Below are 22,510 nucleotides of genomic sequence, written 5' to 3' on the forward strand. Positions count from 1 at the left end.
CCAGAACTGGACCCAGCACTCCAGCTGCAGCCTCCCCAGTGCCCAGCCCAGGGGCACAATCCCCTCCCCAGCCCCACTGGCCACGCTGGGTCTGGCACAAGCCAGGCTGCCCTTGGCCTTCCTGCCCCCCGGGCACACTGCTGGCTCCTGGTCAGTCCCAGTCACCCAACACCCCCAGGCCCCTCTCCCCACACCCCTCCCCAGCAGCCCAGTCCCCACACTGGTCCCTGGGGCTGCTCCAGGAGCTCGGTGGCTCAGAAGGACGCTGTGGCTGCAGGAGCTGCAGAAGGAGGCCCCAGGTACAGAAATAAATCGATATATTAGTGTACAAAACATGCTGCTTCCTCTGTACAGCCCCCAGGGGGGCGTGGGGGGTCCCCACCGGAGCTCCCACATATATAAATAAGGCCCAGACAGCTGCAAAGGGTATGTACAGCCCACGGGGGGCAGGGGGTGTGTGTGGGGTGTGGGGGGCTTCACGCCTGCTGCGGGGGGGCCCAGCCCCACCAAACCCAGGCGGGGGCTGCGCCCGTCCCGCGGGGATCCTTTCGACCACCCCCTCCCCCCTCCTGACACTCCCCTGGGGGGGTTGGGGGGGTCCTATCTTGAGGGGGGGAGGGGGGGTGTTCCTCATTTGAGGTCCACATCGAAGTCCAGCACCAGCAGCTTGGTCTCCTCGGTGCCGTTGCGGCTGCCCACGGCGCAGACCAGCTTGGTGTTGGAGGCGCGGATGCGCCAGACCACGCCGCCGCTGCCGCCGCTCTCCAGGGCCACCAGGTTCCGGACGAACTCCCCGGTCCTCAGGTCCCACAGCTTGACGGTGCCGTCGTCAGAGCTGGTCACCACGAACTTGGAGCTGAACTGCAGGCAGGTCACGGCGCTCTGGTGCTTGCTGGGGCCTGCGGGGCAGGGGAAGGGGACAGCGGGGACGTTGGGCACCCGTGGGCACCTCCCCAACCCGGCACCTGAGGCCAACGGGGTCAGGCATGGGCTGGGGGAAGGGATGGGGTGTTCCCTCAGTGGGTCTGGGGGGCACACTAAGTGCTCATTTCCCTGAGGGTGGGGAGGGGCTTCAGAGGGGTCTGGATCCATGGGCTGAGCCCAGGGGATGAGGTTGGACAGGGCCAAGGGCAGAGTCCTGCCCAGGGGACATGATGGGCTGAGCCATGAGCTGGGGGAAGGGATGGGGTGTTCCCTCAGTGGGTCTGGGGGTGACACTGAGCTGGGAGGAGGTGTGGGTCTGCCTGAGGGTGGGGAGGGGCTTCAGAGGGGTCTGGATCCATGGGCTGAGCCCAAGGGATGAGGTTGGACAGGGCCAAGGGCAGAGTCCTGCCCAGGGGACGTGATGGGCTGAGCCATGAGCTGGGGGAAGGGATGGGGTGTTCCCTCAGTGGGTCTGGGGGTGACACTGAGCTGGGAGGAGGTGTGGATCTGCCTGAGGGTGGGGAGGGGCTTCAGAGGGGTCTGGACAGGCTGGACCCATGGGCTGAGCCCAAGGGGATGAGGTTCAACCAGGCCAAGGGCAGAGTCCTGCCCATGGGACACAACAACCCCCAGCAGCTCCAGGCTGGGGAGACTGTCTGGAGAGCTGTCAGGCAGAGCAGGACCTGGGGGTGTTGGAATTCAGGGACGGGAGGTGGGAGCTGGTAGAGGGTTTGGGGAGGTTTCTGGGGGGGAGATGCACTGAGCTTGGGGTCTGGAAGAGGGGGGTGATGAGGAGCACCCTGCCCTTGGGCTGCCTGTGCTTCCTGGCTGCCTTCCTCTGCCCCTGGCATAGCACAGGGACAGTTGGACTTCATCTTAAAAGGCTTTTCCAACCTGGTGATGCTGTGATCACAGAATCCCAAGGCTGGAAAAGACCTTGGAAGATCATCCAGTCCAACCAATCCCACCCTGAGCTAAATCAGCTCCCTGAGCACCTCATCTCCCCTCTGTTAAACACCCCCCATCTCCTGTCCCCTGGCTGAAGAGACCATCGCCCACCTCTCTGCACCCTCCTGGCAGGGCAGGGGAGGTGGGGAGAAGGGCTCCCCTCAGCCTCCTCTTCTCCAGGCTCAGCACCCCCAGCTCCCTCAGCTGCTCCTCAGAGGATTTGCCCTCCAGCCCCTTCCCCAGCCTGGTTGCCCTTCTCTGCACTCGCTCCAGGACCTCCCTGTCCTTCTGGTGCTGAGGAGCCCAGAACTGGACCCAGCACTCCAGCTGCAGCCTCCCCAGTGCCCAGCCCAGGGGCACCATCCCCTCCCCAGCCCCACTGGCCACGCTGGGTCTGGCACAAGCCAGGATGCCCTTGGCCTTCCTGGCCCCCCGGGCACACTGCTGGCTCCTGGTCAGTCCCAGTCCCCCAACACCCCCAGGTCCTGCTCTGCCTGACAGCTCTCCAGACAGTCTCCCCAGCCTGGAGCTGCTGGGGGTTGTTGTGTCCCATGGGCAGGACTCTGCCCTTGGCCTTGTTGAACCTCATCCCCTTGGGCTCAGCCCATGGCTCCAGCCTGTCCAGACCCCTCTGAAGCCCCTCCCCACCCTCAGGCAGACCCACACCTCCTCCCAGCTCAGTGTCACCCCCAAACCCACTGAGGGAACACCCCATCCCTTCCCCCAGCTCATGGCTCAGCCCAGCACGTCCCACGGGCAGGACTCTGCCCTTGGCCCTGTCCAACCTCATCCCGTTGGGCTCAGCCCATCAATCCAGAGCCCTCTGAAGCCCCTGCCCACCCTCAGGCAGACCCACACCTCCTCCCAGCTCAGTGTCACCCCCAGACCCACTGAGGGAACACCCCATCCCTTCCCCCAGGTGATGGATAAAGATGTTGAACAAGACCAGACCCAGGACTGACATTCTGTGGTGTGTGTCAGATCCGCTCACCCAGCCCCCCAAACCCCCCCTGGGGAACACGGGGAGCCCAGGCTGCACCCCGAGCCCCGCACCCCGCTCACCCTGCAGGGTCTGCAGACACTGCCCGGTCTTGATGTCCCAGATCTTGACGGTGGAGTCGGCGTTGCCGGACACCAGGATGTTGTCGCGCAGCTCCATGCCGCTGGTGAGCGACTGGTGCCCCATCAGGGTGTGCAGGCAGTTCCCGCTCTCCACGTCCCACACGCGGATCGAGGTGTCCAGGGAGCCGCTCACGATGTGCGTCCCGTCGAACTGCCGCGGGACACGCGCTCAGCACGGGGGCTGCCCGGGGGGGAAGGGCAGGGGGCAGGGGGGGTCCTTCGCGGCACCGCAGGGCTCGGTGGGGTGCTGGATGGACTCAGTGGGGTGCTGGTTGGGCTCAGTGGGGTGCTGGCAGGACTCAGTGGGGTGCTGGCAGGACTCAGTGGGGTGCTCACATGCCCTTTGGCTCAGTAGGGTGCCCTTTGGCTCAGTGGGGTGCTGGCAGGACTCAGTGGGGTGCTTGTGAGCCCTTTGGCTCAGCGGGATGCTGGCAGGACTCAGTGGGGTGCTGGCAGGACTCAGTGGGGTGCTTGTGAGCCCTTTGGCTCAGCGGGATGCTGGCAGGACTCAGTGGGGTGCTGGCAGGACTCAGTGGGGTGCTTGTGAGCCCTTTGGCTCAGCAGGGTGCTGGCAGGCTCAGTGGGGTGCTGGCAGGACTCAGTGGGGTGCTCACATGCCCTTTGGCTCAGTAGGGTGCCCTTTGGCTCAGTGGGGTGCTGGCTGGGCTCAGTGGGGTGCCCTTTGGCTCAGTGGGGTGCCCTTTGGCTCAGTGGGGTGCTGGCTGGGCTCAGCGGGGTGTCCTTTGGCTCAGTGGGGTGCCAGCAGGGCTAAGTGGGTTGCTCATGAGCCCTTCAGGTAACTGGGGTGCTGGCTGGGCTAACTGGGGTGCTTGTGAGCCCTTTGGCTAAGTGGGGTGCCAGCAGGGCTAAATGGGGTGCTCACATGCCCTTTGGCTAAATGGGGTGCTGGCAGGACTCAGTGGGGTGCTGGCAGGGCTAAGTGGGGTGCTCACGTTCCCTTTGGCTCAGAGGGGTGCTGGGAGGACTCAGCGGGGTGCTCCTGAGCCCTCTGGCTCAGTGGGGTGCTGGCAGGCTCAGTGGGGTGCCAGCAGGCTCAGTGAGGTGCTGGCAGGGCTAACTGGGGTGCTCATGAGACCTTCAGGTAACTGGGGTGCTGGCAGGGCTAACTGGGGTGCTCATGAGACCTTCAGCTAACTGGGGTGCTGGCTGGGCTAACTGGGGTGCCAGCAGGGCTAAATGGGGTGCTCACATGCCCTTCGGGTAAATGGGGTGCTGGCAGGACTCAGTGGGGTGCTGGCTGGGCTCAGTGGGGTGCTCATGTGCCCTTCAGCTACGTGGGGTGCCAGCAAGGCTAAGTGGGGTGCCAGCAGGGCTACACGGGGTGCTCCTGAGCCCTTCAGCTTAACGGGGATTGGGGGGTCAGGGGGTGGGACTGGGGGGGTCAGGGGGTGGGATTGGCTGGGATTGGGGGTCAGGAGGTGGGATTGGCTAGGATTTAGGGTCAGGGGGTGGGATTGGGAGGTCATGGGGTGGGACTGGCTGGGATTGGGGGTCAGGGGGTGTGATTAGGCAGTCACGGGGTGGGACTGGGGGGGTCAGGGGGTGGGACTGGGGGGTCACCTGCAGGGAGTAGATGCGGTTGGTGTGTCCCTGCAGCGTGTGGGTGCAGAGGGAGCGGGTGGGATTTGGGGTTGTGGGGTGGGATTGGGGGTTGTGGGGTGGGATTAGGGGTCAGGGTGGGATTGGGGGGTCAGGGGGTGGGATTGGGGGGTCACCTGCAGGGAGTAGACGCGGTTGGTGTGTCCCTGCAGTGTGTGGGTGCAGAGGGAGCGGATGGGATTGGGGGGTCAGGGGGTGGGATTGGGGGGGTCACCTGCAGGGAGTAGACGTGGTGGGTGTGTCCCTGCAGCGTGTGGGTGCAGAGGGAGCGGGTGGGACTGGGGGTTGTGGGGTGGGATTGGAAGTTGTGGGGTGGGACTGGGGGGTCGGGGGTGGGATTGGGGAGTCGGGGGGTGGGATTGGGGGGTCAGGGGGTGGGATTGGCTGGGATTAGGGGGTCGGGGGGTGGGATTGGGAGTTGTGGGGTGGGATTGGGGGGTCGGGGGGTGGGATTGGGGGGTCGGGGGGTGGGATTGGCTGGGATTGGGGGGTCGGGGGGTGGGATTGGGGGTTGTGGGGTGGTATTAGGCAGTCATGGGGTGGGACTGGGGGTCACCTGCAGGGAGTAGACGCGGTTGGTGTGCCCCTGCAGCGTGTGGGTGCAGAGGGAGCGGGTGGGATTGGGGGGTCAGGGGGTGGGATTGGGGGGGTCAGGGGGTGGGATTGGGGGGTCAGGGGTGGGACTGGGGGTTGTGGGGTGGGACTGGGGGTCACCTGCAGGGAGTAGATGCGGTTGGTGTGTCCCTGCAGCGTGTGGGTGCAGAGGGAGCGGGTGGGACTGGGGGTTGTGGGGTGGGATTGGGGGGTCAGGGGTGGGACTGGGGGTTGTGGGGTGGGACTGGGGGTCAGGGGGTGGGATTGGGGGGTCACCTGCAGGGAGTAGACGTGGTGGGTGTGTCCCTGCAGCGTGTGGGTGCAGAGGGAGCGGGTGGGACTGGGGGTTGTGGGGTGGGATTGGAAGTTGTGGGGTGGGACTGGGGGGTCGGGGGTGGGATTGGGGAGTCGGGGGGTGGGATTGGGGGTCAGGGGGTGGGATTGGGGGGTCAGGGGGTGGGATTGGCTGGGATTAGGGGGTCGGGGGGTGGGATTGGGAGTTGTGGGGTGGGATTGGGGGGTCAGGGGGTGGGACTGGGGGGTCAGGGGGTGGGATGGGCTGGGATTGGGGGGTCAGGGGTGGGACTGGGGGGTCACCTGCAGGGAGTAGACGTGGTTGGTGTGTCCCTGCAGCGTGTGGGTGCAGAGGGAGCGGGTGGGACTGGGGGTTGTGGGGTGGGATTGGGGGGTCAGGGGGTGGGATTGGGGGTTCAGGGGGTGGGATGGGCTGGGATTGGGGGGTCAGGGGGGTGGGATTGGGGGTTCAGGGGGTGGGATTGGCTGGGATTAGGGGGTCGGGGGGTAGGATTGGGAGTTGTGGGGTGGGATTGGGGGATCAGGGGGTGGGATGGGCTGGGATTGGGGGGTCGGGGGGTGGGACTGGGGGGGTCAGGGGGTGGGATTGGGGGGTCAGGGTGTGGGATGGGCTGGGATTGGGGGGTTGTGGGGTGGGATTGGGGGGTTGTGGGGTGGGATTGGGGAGTCGGGGGGTGGGACTGGGGAGTCGGGGGGTGGGATTGGGGGGTCAGGGGGTGGGATGGGCTGGGACTGGGGGGTCGGGGGGTGGGATTGGGGGGTCACCTGCAGGGAGTAGACGCGGTTGGTGTGGCCCTGCAGCGTGTGGGTGCAGCTCTCGCTCTCGGGGTCCCAGACCTTGACGGTGTAGTCGTAGGCGCCGCTCACCACCTTGTGCCCGTCGTACTGCACGCAGCGCACGGCGGCCACGTGGCCCATCAGCACGTGCAGGCACTGCCCCGTCTCGATGTCCCACAGCCGCAGCGTCGCGTCCCGCGAGCCGCTCACCACCCTGCGGGCGGCACCGCCCCGGCTGTCACCACCCGCCCGCCACGGCCACGGCCACGGCCACGGCCACGGCCACGGCCGGGTGCCCCGCGCCCCGTCACAGGGCCGCCCACGGCCGCCACGGGGCACATCCCACCCCCCATCCCAGAGCCCACCCACAGCCTGCCCACGGCCGCCATGGGGCACATCCCACAGCCCACCCACAGCCCACCCACAGCCGCCATGGGGCACATCCCACACCCCATCCCACAGCCCACCCACAGCTGCCACGGGGCACATCCCACACCCCATCCCACAGCCCACCCACAGCTGCCACGGGGCACATCCCACACCCCATCCCACAGCCCACCCACAGCCGCCATGGGGCACATCCCACACCCCATCCCACAGCCCACCCACAGCCGCCATGGGGCACATCCCACAGCCCATCCCACAGCCCACCCATGGCTGCCATGGGGCACATCCCACAGCCCATCCCACAGCCCGCCCATGGCTGCCATGGGGCACATCCCACAGCCCATCCCAGAGCCCACCCACGGCTGCCATGGGGCACATCCCACAGCCCATCCCACAGCCCATCCCACAGCCTGCCCACGGCCACCATGGGGCACATCACATACCCCATCCCACAGCCCATCCCACAGCTGCCATGGGGCACATCCCACAGCCCATCCCACAGCCCACCCGTGGCTGCCACGGGGCACATCACATACCCCATCCCACAGCCCACCCACGGCTGCCATGGGGCACATCCTAGAGCCCACCCATGGCCACCATGGGGTACATCCCACAGCCCATCCCACAGCCCACCCATGGCCACCATGGGGCACATCCCACAGCCCATCCCACAGCCTGCCCACGGCCGCCACGGGGCACATCCCACAGCCCATCCCACAGCCTGCCCACGGCTGCCATGGGGCACATCCCACAGCCCATCCCAGAGCCCACCCACGGCCGCCATGGGACACATCCCACAGCCCATCCCACAGCCCACCCACGGCTGCCATGGGGCACATCCCCACACCCCATCCCACAGCCTGCCCACAGCCGCCACGGGGCACATCCCACAGCCCACCCACGGCTGCCATGGGGCACATCCCCACACCCCATCCCACAGCCCACCCATGGCTGCCACGGGGCACATCCCACAGCCCATCCCACAGCCCATCCCACAGCCTGCCCACGGCCACCATGGGGCACATCACATACCCCATCCCACAGCCCACCCACAGCTGCCATGGGGCACATCCCACAGCCCATCCCACAGCCCATCCCACAGCCTGCCCACAGCCGCCATGGGGCACATCACATACCCCATCCCACAGCCCACCCACAGCTGCCATGGGGCACATCCCACAGCCCATCCCGCAGCCCACCCGTGGCTGCCATGGGGCACATCCCACACCCCATCCCACAGCCCACCCGTGGCCGCCACAGGGCACATCCCACACCCCATCCCACAGCCTGCCCACAGCCGCCATGGGGCACATCACATACCCCATCCCAGAGCCCACCCACGGCCGCCATGAGGCACATCCCAGAGCCCACCCACAGCCGCCATGGCCCCCCACCCCACACCCCACCACAGAGCCCAAGCACTGCCCCATGGCTCCCGTCCCCACACCCCATCCCAGAGCCCACCCATGGCCACCACAGCCCCCATCCCTACCCCCTACCACAGAGCACCCCTGTTACCACTGTGTCCCCTGTCCCCACACCCTGCCCCAGAGCCCACCCACAGCCACCATGGCGCCCATCCCAGAGCCCATGTGTGGCCACTATGGTGCCTGTCCCTGTGCCCCATCCCAGAGCCCACCCATGGCCACCACAGTGCCCATCCCAGAGCCCACCCGTGGCCGCCACAGCCCCCATCCCCTCACCCAATCACAGAGCCCACCCATGGCCACCATGACACCCATCCCAGAGCCCTTGTGTGGCCACCACAGCCCCCACCCCAGAGCCCGTGTGTGGCCGCCCCAGCCCCCATCCCCACACCCCATCCCAGAGCCAACCATGGCCACCATAGCACCCATCACTGAGCCCACCCGTGGCCGCCCCAGCCCCCACCCCAGAGCCCATCTGTGGCTGCCACAGCGCCCACCCCAGAGCCCAGGGGGGCCACCCCAGCCCCCATCCCCACACCCCACCCCAGAGCCCAGGGGGGCCGCCCCAGCCCCCATCCCCAGCCCCCACCCCAGAGCCTGTGTGTGGCTGCCCCAGCCCCCACCCGAGCCCAGTCGTGGCCGCCCCAGCCCCCATGCCCAGCCCCCACCCCAGAGCCCAGGGGGGCCGCCCCAGCCCCCACCCCAGAGCCCAGGAGGGCCGCCCCAGCCCCCATGCCCCCACCCCAGAGCCCAGGGGGGCCGCCCCAGCCCCCATGCCCAGCCCCCACCCCAGAGCCCAGGGGGGCCGCCCCAGCCCCCATCCCCAGCCCCCACCCCAGAGCCCAGGGGGGCCGCCCCAGCCCCCATGCCCAGCCCCCACCCCAGAGCCCAGGGGGGCCGCCCCAGCCCCCATGCCCCCACCCCAGAGCCCAGGGGGGCCGCCCCAGCCCCATGCCCCCACCCCAGAGCCCAGGGGGGCCGCCCCAGCCGTACCTGGTGCCGTGCAGGTGCATGCAGCGCACGGTGGAGGTGTGCCCGTAGAGCGTGTGCACGCACTCGCCCGTGTCCGCGTTCCACACCTTCAGCGTGCGGTCGGTGGAGCCGCTGATCACCACGCTGTCCCGCATCTGCGACGACCACACGCCCCCCGTGTGGCCCACCAGCGTCTGCACGCACTGCGGGGAGGGGGCACGGGCTGGGGAGGGGGTTTGGGGGGCGAGGACCCCCAGACAACCCCCCCCAGCAGGTCTGAGCCCCCCACAACTCTCCTCAGCACCCATGGAGTCCCCGGCCCTTCCTGGGGGTGACCCAGGCTCCCTGTCACTGAAGCACTGGGTGTGTGGGCAGCGCTCCCTCACTGCCCCCCTGAACTGGATTCGGGGGGCAAGGACCCCCAGCCAGCCCCCCCACAGCAGGTCTGAGCCCCCCACAACTCTCCCCAGCACCCACAGAGTCCCCGGCCCTTCCTGGGGGTGACCCAGGCTCCCTGTCACTGAAGCACTGGGTGTGTGGGCAGCGCTCCCTCACTGCCCCCCTGAACTGGATTCGGGGGGTGAGGACCCCCAGCCAGCCCCCCCCAGCAGGTCTGAGCCCCCCACGACTCTCCCCAGCACCCACAGAGTCCCCGGCCCTTCTTGGGGGTGACCCAGGCTCCCTGTCACTGAAGCACAGGGTGTGTGGGCAGCGCTCCCTCACTGCCCCCCTGAACTGGATTCGGGGGGCGAGGACCCCCAGCCAGCCCCCCCAGCAGGTCTGAGCCCCCCACAGCTCTCCCCAGCACCCAGGGAGTCCCCAGCCCTTCCTGGGGGTGACCCAGGCTCCCTGTCACTGAAGCACTGGGTGTGTGGGCAGCGCTCCCTCACTGCCCCCCTGAACTGGATTCGGGGGGCGAGGACCCCCAGCCAACCCCCCCCCAGCAGGTCTGAGCCCCCCACGACTCTCCCCAGCACCCACAGAGTCCCCGGCCCTTCCTGGGGGTGACCCAGGCTCCCTGTCACTGAAGCACTGGGTGTGTGGGCAGCGCTCCCTCACTGCCCCCCTGAACTGGATTCGGGGGGCGAGGACCCCCAGCCAGCCCCCCAGCAGGTCTGAGCCCCCCACAACTCTCCCCAGCACCCAGGGAGTCCCCAGCCCTTCCTGGGGGTGACCCAGGCTCCCTGTCACTGAAGCACTGGGTGTGTGGGCAGCGCTTGCTCGCTGACCCCTGAACTGGATTCGGGGGGTGAGGACCCCCAGCCAGCCCCCCCAGCAGGTCTGAGCCCCCCACAACTCTCCCCAGCACCCAGGGAGTCCCCGGCCATTCCTGGGGGTGACCCAGGCTCCCTGTCACTGAAGCACAGGATGTGTGGGCAGCGCTCCCTCACTGTCCCCCTGAACTGGATTCGGGGGGCAAGGACCCCCAGCCAGCCCCCCCCAGCAGGTCTGAGCCCCCCACGACTCTCCCCAGCACCCACAGAGTCCCCGGCCCTTCTTAGGGGTGACCCAGGCTCCCTGTCACTGAAGCACAGGATGTGTGGGCAGCGCTCCCTCACTGCCCCCCTGAACTGGATTCGGGGGGCAAGGACCCCCAGCCAGCCCCCCCCAGCAGGTCTGAGCCCCCCACAACTCTCCCCAGCACCCAGGGAGTCCCCAGCCCTTCCTGGGGGTGACCCAGGCTCCCTGTCACTGAAGCACAGGGTGTGTGGGCAGCGCTCCCTCACTGCCCCCCTGAACTGGATTCGGGGGGCAAGGACCCCCAGCCAGCCCCCCCCAGCAGGTCTGAGCCTCCCACAACTCTCCCCAGCACCCATGGAGTCCCCGGCCCTTCCTGGGGGTGACCCAGCCTCCCTGTCACTGAAGCACAGGGTGTGTGGGCAGCGCTTGCTCGCTGACCCCTGAACTGGATTCGGGGGGCAAGGACCCCCTGCCAGCCCCCCAGCAGGTCTGAGCCCCCCACAACTCTCCCCAGCACCCATGGAGTCCCCGGCCCTTCCTGAGGGTGACCCAGGCTCCCTGTCACTGAAGCACAGGGTGTGTGGGCAGCACTCCCTCACTGCCCCCCTGAACTGGATTCGGGGGGCAAGGACCCCCAGCCAGCCCCCCCCAGCAGGTCTGAGCCCCCCACAACTCTCCCCAGCACCCACGGAGCCCCCGGCCCTTCTTGGGGGTAACCCAGGCTCCCTGTCACTGAAGCACAGGGTGTGTGGGCAGCGCTTGCTCGCTGACCCCTGAACTGGATTCGGGGGGTGAGGACCCCCAGCCAGCCCCCCCCAGCAGGTCTGAGCCCCCCACAACTCTCCCCAGCACCCACGGAGTCCCCAGCCCTTCCTGGGGGTGACCCAGGCTCCCTGTCACTGAAGCACAGGGTGTGTGGGCAGCGCTCCCTCACTGCCCCCCTGAACTGGATTCGGGGGGCAAGGACCCCCAGCCAGCCCCCCCCAGCAGGTCTGAGCCCCCCACAACTCTCCCCAGCACCCATGGAGTCCCCGGCCCTTCCTGGGGGTGACCCAGGCTCCCTGTCACTGAAGCACAGGATGTGTGGGCAGCGCTCCCTTGCTGCCCCCCTGAACTGGGATCTACGGGGTCCCCAACCCAGCACAACTCGGGGTGTCCCTGTAGGGCACAATGACACAACTTGGGGTGTCCCTGCAGGGCACCCTGCCATGACTTGGGGTGTCCCTGTAGGACACGATGACAGAACTTGGGGTGTCCCTGCAGGGCACGGTGACACGATTTGGGGTGTCCCTGTCACACAGCTTGAGGTGTCCCAGTAGGGCACCCTGGCATGACTCAGGGTGTCCCTGTAGGACATGATGACACGACTTGGGGTGTCCCCACAGCAGCCGTAGGGTGTCCCCTATAGGGCACGGTGTCCTGACTCGGGGTGTCCCCCAGGCCAGGGTGCAGTGTCCCAACTTGGGGTGTCCCGACTAGGGGTGTCCCCGCAGGGCGCAGTGTCCCGACTCAGGGTGTCCCAGCAGGGTGGGGTGTCCCGACTCAGGGTGTCCCCCAGGCCAGGACGCAGTGTCCCGACTCGGGGTGTCCCGACTCAGGGGGTCCCCACAGGGCGCGGTGTCCTGACTCGGGGTGCCCTGACTCGGGGTGTCCCCACAGGGCGCAGTGTCCCGACTTGGGGTGCCCTGACTCGGGGTGTCCCCGCAGGGCGCAGTGTCCCGACTTGGGGTGCCCTGACTCGGGGTGTCCCCACAGGGCGCAGTGTCCCGACTTGGGGTGTCCCGACTCGGGGTGTCCCCGCAGGGCGCAGTGTCCCGACTCGGGGTGCCCTGACTCGGGGTGTCCCCGCAGGGCGCAGTGTCCCGACTTGGGGGGTCCCGACTCGGGGTGTCCCCGCAGGGCGCGCAGTGTCCCGACTCAGGGTGTCCCCCAGGCCAGGGCGCAGTGTCCCAACTCGGGGTGTCCCGACTCAGGGGGTCCCCACAGGGCGCGGTGTCCTGACTCGGGGGGTCCTGACTCAGGGGGTCCCCGCAGGGCGCAGTGCCCCGACTCGGGGTGCCCTGACTCGGGGTGTCCCCACAGGGCGCAGTGTCCCGACTTGGGGTGCCCTGACTCGGGGTGTCCCCACAGGGCGCAGTGTCCTGACTTGGGGTGTCCCGACTCGGGGTATCCCCGCAGGGCGCAGTGTCCCGACTCGGGGTGTCCCGACTCGGGGTGTCCCCGCAGGGCGCAGTGTCCCGACTCGGGGTGCCCTGACTCGGGGTGTCCCCACAGGGCGCAGTGTCCCGACTTGGGGTGTCCCGACTCGGGGTGTCCCCGCAGGGCGCAGTGTCCCAACTCGGGGTGCCCTGACTCGGGGTGTCCCCGCAGGGCGCAGTGCCCCGACTTGGGGGGTCCCGACTCGGGGTGTCCCCGCAGGGCGCGCAGTGTCCCGACTCAGGGTGTCCCCCAGGCCAGGGCGCAGTGTCCCAACTCGGGGTGTCCCGACTCAGGGGGTCCCCACAGGGCGTGGTGTCCTGACTCGGGGGGTCCTGACTCAGGGGGTCCCCGCAGGGCGCAGTGTCCCGACTTGGGGTGTCCTGACTCGGGGTGTCCCCACAGGGCGCTGTGTCCCGACTCAGGGTGTCCCAACTCGGGGTGTCCCCGCAGGGCGCAGTGTCCCGACTCAGGGGTCCCGCCTCGGGGTGCCCCAGGCCGGGGTGCCCCAGCTCACCTCGCCGGTGACCGCTGACCACACCTTGAGCGTGTTGTCGTCGGAGCCGCTGACGATGCGGTTGCCACAGAACTGCAGGCAGGTGATGACGTGGTCGTCGTGGCCCTTCAGCACCTGTGGGAGCAATGGGGGGGTTGGGGGGCTCCGAGCCCAACCTGGGACCCCCAGAGTGCCCCTGGGGAAGCCCCGAGTGCTGAGGGGGAGGGAGAATGGCTGGGGGTCTGTGCTGGCTGCACCTCCCTGCTGCTGCGCCCCACAGCTACAGAGGGGGGCATGGGGGGCAGCTGGGGGCTCCCTGGGGACCCCAAACCGTGGGGGCACCATTGTAGCCGTGGTGGAGCGTGGAGAGGACGCTCTGCCTTAGATCAGGACCCGGTGGCCACCAGCCAGAGCGGGTTTAGTTCCACCACCACCATGATGGGACCAGCTGCCACCCCCCAGCGTGGTGGGTGATGTGTGAAGGGGGCAGCAAGGGTGGGGGATGACCCAGCAGGACCACGGGGACAGAGGCCACAGGGCAGGCAGAGCCCCCAAGCCCAGGGAGGGGCAGTGCCAGCGCAGGCAGGAGCTCCATGGGGAGAAACCCCCTTCCCAGGGACACCTCCCACCCCCCCAGCCTGGGGAAGGGACAGAACCGGTGTCTCTGCAGGGTGACGTCCCCATGGCAGCACCAGGGAGAGCTCAGGGGATGGGGGCACGGACAGCAAGGTGCTGGGGGTGGTGGGGCAGCACCCAGGTACCATGGAGGGAGGGGCCTGGGGCAGGACCAGCACCCCCGGGACCCCAAAATCTCCAGAGGTGGGGAGGAGCAGGACCTGAGACCAGAAGGGGCAGCTGGGAGAGCAGGGACAAGGGGCAGGGGGACAGGGTGGCAGGGCCAGACCCCAGAGCTGAGTGCTCCACAGCCTCCTGCCTCGGCACCCCGATGCCCAGGGGGGCTGCAGCTCGGGCAGAGAAGGGGTGCAGAGATGGACACCCCCTTTTCCGGGGCACAGACCCCTTCCCTGCAGAACTCAGCAGACACCGAGATGGGACGTGCCGTGCAGGGAGATCTGAGTGGGACCCAGAGAGAGGGACCCCGAGAGAGGGACCCCCCTGGCACCCGGAGAGAGGGACCACCCCGAGCACCCAGAGCAAGGAGCCCCCCGAGCACCCAGGGAGAGGAGCCCCTCTGGCACCCAGAGAGAGGACCCTCTCCTGGCACCCAGAGAGAGGACCCCCTTGACACCCAGAGCGAGGAGACCCCCTGGCACCCAGAGAGAGGGACCTCCTCAGCACCCAGACTGAGGAGCCCCTTGAGCACCGGGAGTGAGGAGTCCCTGAGCATGGAACCCCCTGGCACCCAAAGAGAGGAGCCCCCTGGCACCCGAAGAGAGTACCCTCTTGGCACCTGGAGTGAGGACCCCCATGAGCACCCAGATCGAGGACCCTCCCCTGGCACCCAGATCGAGGACCTTCCCCTGACACCCAGAGTGAGGAGCCCCTTGAGCACCAGGAGCGAGGAGCATGGAACCCCCTGGCACCTGAGGAGAGGAAGCCCCCCTGGCACCCAGAGTGAGCACCCCCTTGGCACCAGAACAGAGTACCCTCCTGGCACCCAGAGCGAGGAGCCCCCAGAGCACCCAGAGCGAGGAGCCCCCTGAGCACCCAGAGAGAGGAGCCCCCTGAGCACCCAGAGCGAGGAGCCCCCTGAGCACCCAGAGCGAGGAGCCCCCTGAGCACCCAGAGAGAGGAGCCCCCTGAGCACCCAGAGCGAGGACCCTCCCCTGAGCACCCAGAGCGAGGAGCCCCTTGAGCACCAAGAGTGAGGAGCATGGAACCCCCTGGCACCCGAGGAGAGGAGCCCCCAGAGCACCCAGAGCGAGGAGCCCCCAGAGCGAGGACCCTCTCCCGGCACCCAGAGCGAGGAGCCCCCTGAGCACCCAGAGCGAGGAGCCCCCAGAGCGAGGACCCTCTCCCGGCACCCAGAGCGAGGAGCCCCCTGAGCACCCAGAGCGAGGAGCCCCTTGAGCACCCAGAGCGAGGAGCCCCCAGAGCACCCAGAGGGAGGTGCCCCCTGAGCACCCAGAGCGAGGAGCCCCCAGAGCACCCAGAGGGAGGTGCCCCCAGAGCACCCAGAGCGAGGAGCCCCCCAGAGCACCCCGAGCGAGGACCCCCCAGAGCACCCCGAGCGAGGACCCCCCAGAGCACCCCGAGCGAGGACCCCCCAGAGCGAGGACCCCCCAGAGCACCCAGAGCGAGGACCCTCTCCTGGCACCCAGAGCGAGGAGCCCCCTGAGCACCCAGAGCGAGGACCCCCCTGAGCACCCAGAGCGAGGACCCTCCCCTGGCACCCAGAGCGAGGACCCTCCCCTGGCACCCAGAGCGAGGAGCCCCCAGAGCACCCAGAGGGAGGTGCCCCCAGAGCACCCAGAGCGAGGAGCCCCCCAGAGCACCCAGAGAGAGGAGCCCCCTGAGCACCCCGAGCGAGGACCCTCCCCTGAGCACCCAGAGAGAGGAGCCCCCTGAGCACCCAGAGAGAGGACCCTCCCCTGGCACCCAGAGCGAGGAGCCCCCCAGAGCACCCCGAGCGAGGACCCCTCAGAGCACCCCGAGCGAGGACCCCCCAGAGCACCCCGAGCGAGGGCCCTCCCCTGGCACCCAGAGTGAGGAGCCCCTTGAGCACCAGCAGTGAGGAGCATGGAACCCCCTGGCACCCGAGGAGAGGAGCCCCCTGGCACCCAGAGCGAGCACCCCCTTGGCACCAGAACAGAGTACCCTCCTGGCACCTGGAGCAAGGACCCCCCTGAGCACCCAGATTGAGGACCCTCCCCTGGCACCCAGATCGAGGAACCCTCTCAGCACCCAGAGTGATGAGCCCCTTGAGCACCAGGAGTCAGAAGCATGGAACCCCCTGACACCCAAAGAGAGTACCTCCTTGGCACCCAGAGCGAGGAGCCCCCCAGAGCACCCCGAGTGAGGAGCCCCCAGAGCACCCCGAGCGAGGACCCCCCAGAGCACCCCGAGCGAGGACCCCCCAGAGCGAGGACCCCCCAGAGCACCCAGAGCGAGGACCCTCTCCTGGCACCCAGAGCGAGGAGCCCCCTGAGCACCCAGAGCGAGGACCCCCCTGAGCACCCAGAGCGAGGACCCTCCCCTGGCACCCAGAGCGAGGAGCCCCCTGAGCACCCAGAGCGAGGAGCCCCCCTGGCACCCAGAGAGAGGACCCCCCTGGCACCCAGAGAGAGGACCCCCCTGAGCACCCAGAGCGAGGAGCCCCCAGAGCACCCAGAGCGAGGAGCCCCCAGAGCACCCAGAGAGAGGAGCCCCCTGAGCACCCAGAGAGAGGAGCCCCCTGAGCACCCAATGCGAGGAGCCCCCTGAGCACCCAGAGCGAGGAGCCTCCTGAGCACCCAAAGCGAGGAGCCCCCTGAGCACCCAGAGCGAGGAGCCCCCAGAGCACCCAGAGCGAGGACCCCCCAGAGCACCCAGAGAGAGGAGGCCCCCGAGCACCCAGAGAGAGGAGCCCCCCGAGCACCCAGAGCGAGGAGCCCCCCGAGCACCCCGAGTGAGGACCCTCCCCAGATCACCCCGAGCGAGGACCCCCCAGAGCACCCCGAGCGAGGGCCCTCCCCTGGCACCCAGAGTGAGGAGCCCCTTGAGCACCAGCAGTGAGGAGCATGGAACCCCCTGGCACCCGAGGAGAGGAGCCCCCTGGCACCCAGAGCGAGTACCCCCTTGGCACCAGAACAGAGTACCCTCCTGGCACCCAGAGCGAGGACCCCCCTGAGCACCCAGAGCGAGGACCCCCCTGAGCACCCAGAGCGAGGACCCTCCCCTGGCACCCAGAGCGAGGACCCCCCAGAGCACCCAGAGCGAGGAGCCCCCAGAGCACCCCGAGCGAGGAGCCCCCAGAGCACCCAGAGAGAGGAGCCCCCTGAGCACCCAGATCAAGGACCCTCCCCTGGCACCCAGAGCGAGGAGCCCCCCAGAGCACCCCGAGCGAGGACCCCCCAGAGCACCCCGAGCGAGGACCCCCCAGAGCACCCTGAGCGAGGGCCCTCCCCTGGCACCCAGAGCGAGGAGCCCCCTGAGCACCCAGAGTGAGGAGCATGGAACCCCCTGGCACCCGAGGAGAGGAGCCCCCTGGCACCCAGAGCGAGCACCCCCTTGGCACCAGAACAGAGTACCCTCCTGGCACCCAGAGCGAGGACCCCCCTGAGCACCCAGATTGAGGACCCTCCCCTGGCACCCAGAGCGAAGAGTCCCCTGAGCACCCAAAGTGAGGAGCCCCCTGAGCACCCAGAGCGAGGACCCTCTCCTGGCACCCAGAGCGAGGAGCCCCCTGAGCACCCAGAGCGAGGACCCCCCAGAGCACCCAGAGGGAGGAGCCCCCAGAGCACCCCGAGCGAGGACCCCCCAGAGCACCCCGAGCGAGGACCCCCCAGAGCACCCCGAGCGAGGACCCTCTCCTGGCACCCAGAGCGAGAAGCCCCCAGAGCAGCCAGAGCGAGGAGCCCCCTGAGCACCCAGAGAGAGGAGCCCCCAGAGCACCCAGAGCAAGGAGCCCCAGAGCACCCAGAGAGAGGAGCCCCCTGAGCACCCAGAGAGAGGAGCCCCCTGAGCACCCAGAGCGAGGAGCCCCCAGGGCACCCAGAGAGAGGAGCCCCCGGAGCACCCAGAGCGAGGAGCCCCCTGAGCACCCAGAGCGAGGAGCCCCCTGAGCACCCAGAGTGAGGAGCCCCTTGAGCACCAGCAGTGAGGAGCATGGAACCCCCTGGCACCCGAGGAGAGGAGCCCCCCTGGCACCCAGAGTGAGCACCCCCTTGGCACCAGAACAGAGTACCCTCCTGGCACCTGGAGCAAGGACCCCCTTGAGCACCCCGAGAGAGGACCCTCCCCTGGCACCCAGATCGAAGAACCCTCTCAGCACCCAGAGTGATGAGCCCCTTGAGCACCAGGAGTCAGAAGCATGGAACCCCCTGACACCCAAAGAGAGTACCTCCTTGGCACCCAGAGCTAGGACCCCCCTGAGCACCCCGAGCGAGGAGCCCCCAGAGCACCCTGAGTGAGGACCCTCCCCTGGCACCCAGAGCGAGGAGCCCCCAGAGCACCCAGAGTGAGGACCCCCGAGCACCCAGAGGGAGGAGCCCCCAGCACCCACCTTGGGGGCTCTGAGCTCGCCGCTGCGCCAGTTCATGTCGATCCGGTGCTGCCTCATGAAGGCGAATTTCCAGGGGCTGTACATGAAGCCCGGGCTGAGCAGCCGCCGCTTCCGCAGGTTCAGCGACTCCTCGATGCCTGCGGCAGGCACAGGGTGCTGGGGGGGCCCGTGGGGGGGACCCACAGCCGCCCCAGCTGACGTGGGCAGGGGGCTCCCTACCTTCCTCACGGCACTTCTCCCTCCAGAGCAGGTTGTCTTCGGCCAGGACCCTCCAGTAGCGACAGGTCTGGGCAGCGCGGAGCAGGTCCCGCGGCTCCAGGAAGGACAGGACGTAGAGAGCCAGCTGGGGAGGGGGCAGGGGGGTCACGGGGGTGCTGGGGGGGGTCCTGGGGGGGCTGCTGGCACCCAGCTGTCCCCCCTGCCAGCACGGCTCACCTCCTTGGGCAGCAGGGAGATGAAGTCCCTCTGGAACTGGGGCTCGATCACCTGCATCATGTACTTGATCTGGGAGGGTTCGCAGCGGTCGATGAGCTCGTCCAGCGCCAGCAGCTTCTCGGGGCCGCTCCACCGCTGCCGGCAGGGTGGGGGGAAAAGGGCAGGGTCCTCATGGGCTCTGTGCAGCCCCCAGACCCCCACACAGCCCCCCAGGGACACCTGAGCCCCCCCATACAGCCCCTGAGACACCCATACAGCCCCCCAGAGGCACCTGAGGCCCCCCATACAGCCCCTGAGACCCCCACACAGCCCCCCAGAGGCACCTGAGCCCCCCCATACAGCCCCTGAGACCCCCAGGGACACCTGAGCCCCCCTACAGCGCCAGAACCCCCCCCTACAGCCCCTGAGACCCCCAGGGACACCTGAGCCCCCCTACAGCGCCAGAACCCCCCATACAGCCCCCCAGCCCCCCAGGGACACCTGAGCCCCCCTACAGCGCCAGAACCCCCCCCTACAGCCCCTGAGACCCCCATACAGACCCCCAGAGACACCTCAGAACCCCTACAGCGCCAGAACCCTCCTACAGCCCCCAAGACCCCTACACAGCCCCCCAGGGACACCTGAGCCCCCCTACAGTGCCAGAACCCTCATACAGCCCCTGAGACCCCCATACAGCCCCCCAGGGACACCTGAGCACCCCCATACAGCCCCTGAGACCCCCGTACAGCCCCCCAGGGACACCTGAGCCCCCCTACAGTGCCAGAACCCCCCATACAGCCCCTGAGACCCCCATACAGCCCCCCAGGGACACCTGAACGCCCCTACAGTGCCAGAACCCCCCATACAGCCCCCGAGACCCCCGTACAGCCCCCCAGGGACACCTGAGCCCCCCTACAGTGCCAGAACCCCCATACAGCCCCTGAGACCCCCATACAGCCCCCCCAGGGACACCTGAGCACCCCCATACAGCCCCTGAGACCCCCGTACAGCCCCCCAGAGGCACCTGAGCCCCCCCATACAGCCCCTGAGACCCCCAGGGACACCTGAGCCCCCCTACAGCGCCAGAACCCCCCCATACAGCCCCTGAGACCCCCAGGGACACCTGAGCCCCCCTACAGCGCCAGAACCCCCCATACAGCCCCTGAGACCCCCGTACAGCCCCCCAGGGACACCTGAGCCCCCCCATACAGCCCCTGAGACCCCCATACAGCCCCCCAGAGACACCGGAGCCCCCCTACAGCGCCAGAACCCCCATACAGCCCCCGAGACCCCCGTACAGCCCCCCAGAGGCACCTGAGCTCCCCTACAGCACCAGAACCCCCCATACAGCCCCTGAGACCCCCGTACAGCCCCCCAGCCCACCCAGAGACACCTGAGACACCCTACAGCGCCAGAACCCCCCATACAGCCCCTGAGACCCCCATACAGCCCCCCAGAGACACCTGAGCCCCCCCACAGCGCCAGAACCCTCCATACAGCCCCTGAGACCCCCACACAGCCCCCCAGGGACACCTGAGCCCCCCTACAGCGCCAGAACCCCCCATACAGCCCCTGAGACCCCCACACAGTCCCCCAGGGACACCTGAGCCCCCCTACAGCGCCAGAACCCCCCATACAGTCCCTGAGCCCTCTGTACAGCCCCCCTATAGCACCAGACCCCCCCATACAGCCCCTGAGCCCCCTGTACAGCCCCCAAGCCCCCCTACAGCACCAGGACCCCCGTGCAGCCCCCGAGCCCCCCTACAGCACCAGAACACCCCATACAGCCCCTGAGACCCCCATACAGCCCCCCAGCCCCCCAGAGACACCTGAGCCTCCCTATAGCACCAGACCCCCCCATACAGCCCCTGAGCCCCCTGTACAGCCCCTGAGCCCCCCTACAGCACCAGGACCCCCAGGCACAGTGCCTGAGCCCCCCCCGCCCATGGCTCCCGAGCCCCAAGCACAGCCCTGAGCCCCCCACGCAGCCCCGAGCCCCTCTACAGCACCATAACCCCCCCACAGCCCCCAAGCCCCCTGTGCAGCCCCCGAGCCCCCCTACAGCCCCTGAGCCCCCCTCAGCCTATCTTTTTTTTGGGGGTCCCATCCCACCCCTTCAAGCCCCCAGCCTGTCCCTTTCTGGGGGGTCCCATCCCAGCCCCTCCAGCCCCCAGCCTGTCCCTTTTGGGGGTCCCATCCCACCCCCTCAAGCCCCCAGCCTGCCCCTTTCTGGTTGTCCCATCCCACCCCCTCCAGGCCCCACCCTGTCCCTCTTTGGGGGTCCCATCCCAGCCCCTCAAGCCCCCAGTCTGCCCGTTTTGGGGTCCCCATCCCACCTGGAAGGTGCGCAGCCAGTCCTGCAGCTCAGATTGACCCCCCTCCCCAAGCCCCCAGCCTGCCCCTTTCTGGGGGGTCCCATCCCACCCCCTCAAGCCCCCAGCCTGGCCCTTTTGGGGGTCCCTTCCCACCCCCTCCAGCCCCCAGGCTGCCCCTTTCTGGGGGTCCCATCCCACCCCCTCAAGCCCCCAGCCTGTCCTTTTTGGGGAGTTCCCATCCCACCCCCTCCAGCCCCCAGGCTGCCCCTTTTGGTGGGGTCCCTTCCCAGCCCCTCCAGCCCCCAACCTGCCCGTTTTGGGGGTCCCTATTCCAGCCCCCTCCAGCCCCCAGCCTGCCCCTTTTGGGGGGGTCCCATCCCACCCCCTCAAGCCCCCAGCCTGGCCCTTTCTGGGGGTCCCTTCCCACCACCTCAAGCCCCCAGGCTGCCTGTTTTGGGGTCCCATCCCACCCCATTCAGCCCCCACCCTGTCCCTCTTTGGGGGTCCCATCCCAGCCCCTCCAGCCCCCAGCCTGCCTGTTTTGGGGTCCCCCCCCACCTGGAAGGTGCGCAGCCAGCCCTGCAGCTCAGATCGATGCCCCCTCCCCAAGCCCCCAGCCTGTCCCTCTTTGGGGGTCCCATCCCAGCCCCTCCAGCCCCCAGCCTGTCCCTTTTGGAGGTCCCCATCTCACCCCCTTTGGGGGGTCCCCATCCCACTCCCTCAAGCCCCCAGCCTCCCCCTTTCTGGGGGTCCCATCCCACCCCATCCAGCCCCCAGCCTGTCCCTCTTTGGGGGTCCCTTCCCACCCCCTCCAGCCCCCAGGCTGCCCCTTTTGGGGGTCCCATCCCATCCCCTCCAGCCCCCATGCTGCCCATTTTGGGGGTCCCCATCCCACCTGGAAGGTGCGCAGCCAGCCCTGCAGCTCAGATCTACGCCCCCTCCTCAAGCCCCCAGCTTGCCCTTTTTGGAGGGTCCCATCCCACCCCCTCAAGCCCCCAGCCTGCCCGTTTTGGGGGTCCCATCCCAACCCTCAAGCCCTCAGTCTGTCCCTTTTGGGGGTCCCTTCCCACCCCCTTTCTGGGGGTCCCTTCCCACCCCCTCCAGCCCCCATGCTGCCCATTTTGGGGTCCCCATCCCACCTGGAAGGTGCGCAGCCAGCCCTGCAGCCCGGACTGACACCCCCTCAAGCCCCCAGCCTCCCCCTTTCTGGGGGTCCCTTCCCACCCCCTCCAGCCCCCAGCCTGCCTCTTTTTGGGGGTCCCTTCCCACCCCCTCAAGCCCCCAGCCTGTCCCTTTTGGGGGGTCCCATCCCACCCCCTCCAGCCCCCAGCCTGTCCTGTTTTGGGGGTCCCATCCCAGCCCCTCCAGCCCCCAGCCT

At 68.7% G+C, this 22,510-nt stretch overlaps 1 protein-coding gene across 1 annotated transcript; it reads right to left on the reverse strand.

Moving 5' to 3' along the window:
• Positions 1–300: 300 nt before the first annotated feature.
• On the reverse strand, positions 301–18,973 carry LOC311204178 (F-box/WD repeat-containing protein 7-like; the record flags this gene model as incomplete). The annotated part of the gene is made up of 8 exons (XM_084280639.1): positions 301–899; positions 2,935–3,145; positions 6,289–6,514; positions 9,108–9,289; positions 13,261–13,374; positions 18,404–18,540; positions 18,623–18,746; positions 18,839–18,973. Coding segments are annotated over 8 exons (1,398 nt in total), but the record flags the coding sequence as incomplete, so codon positions are not given.
• Between the last annotated feature and the right edge of the window lie 3,537 nt (positions 18,974–22,510).

The sequence above is a fragment of the Gallinula chloropus genome, assembly GCF_964237585.1.
Source record: "Gallinula chloropus genome assembly, contig: HAP1_SCAFFOLD_424, whole genome shotgun sequence".
In the NCBI taxonomy this organism is placed as follows: domain Eukaryota; kingdom Metazoa; phylum Chordata; class Aves; order Gruiformes; family Rallidae; genus Gallinula; species Gallinula chloropus.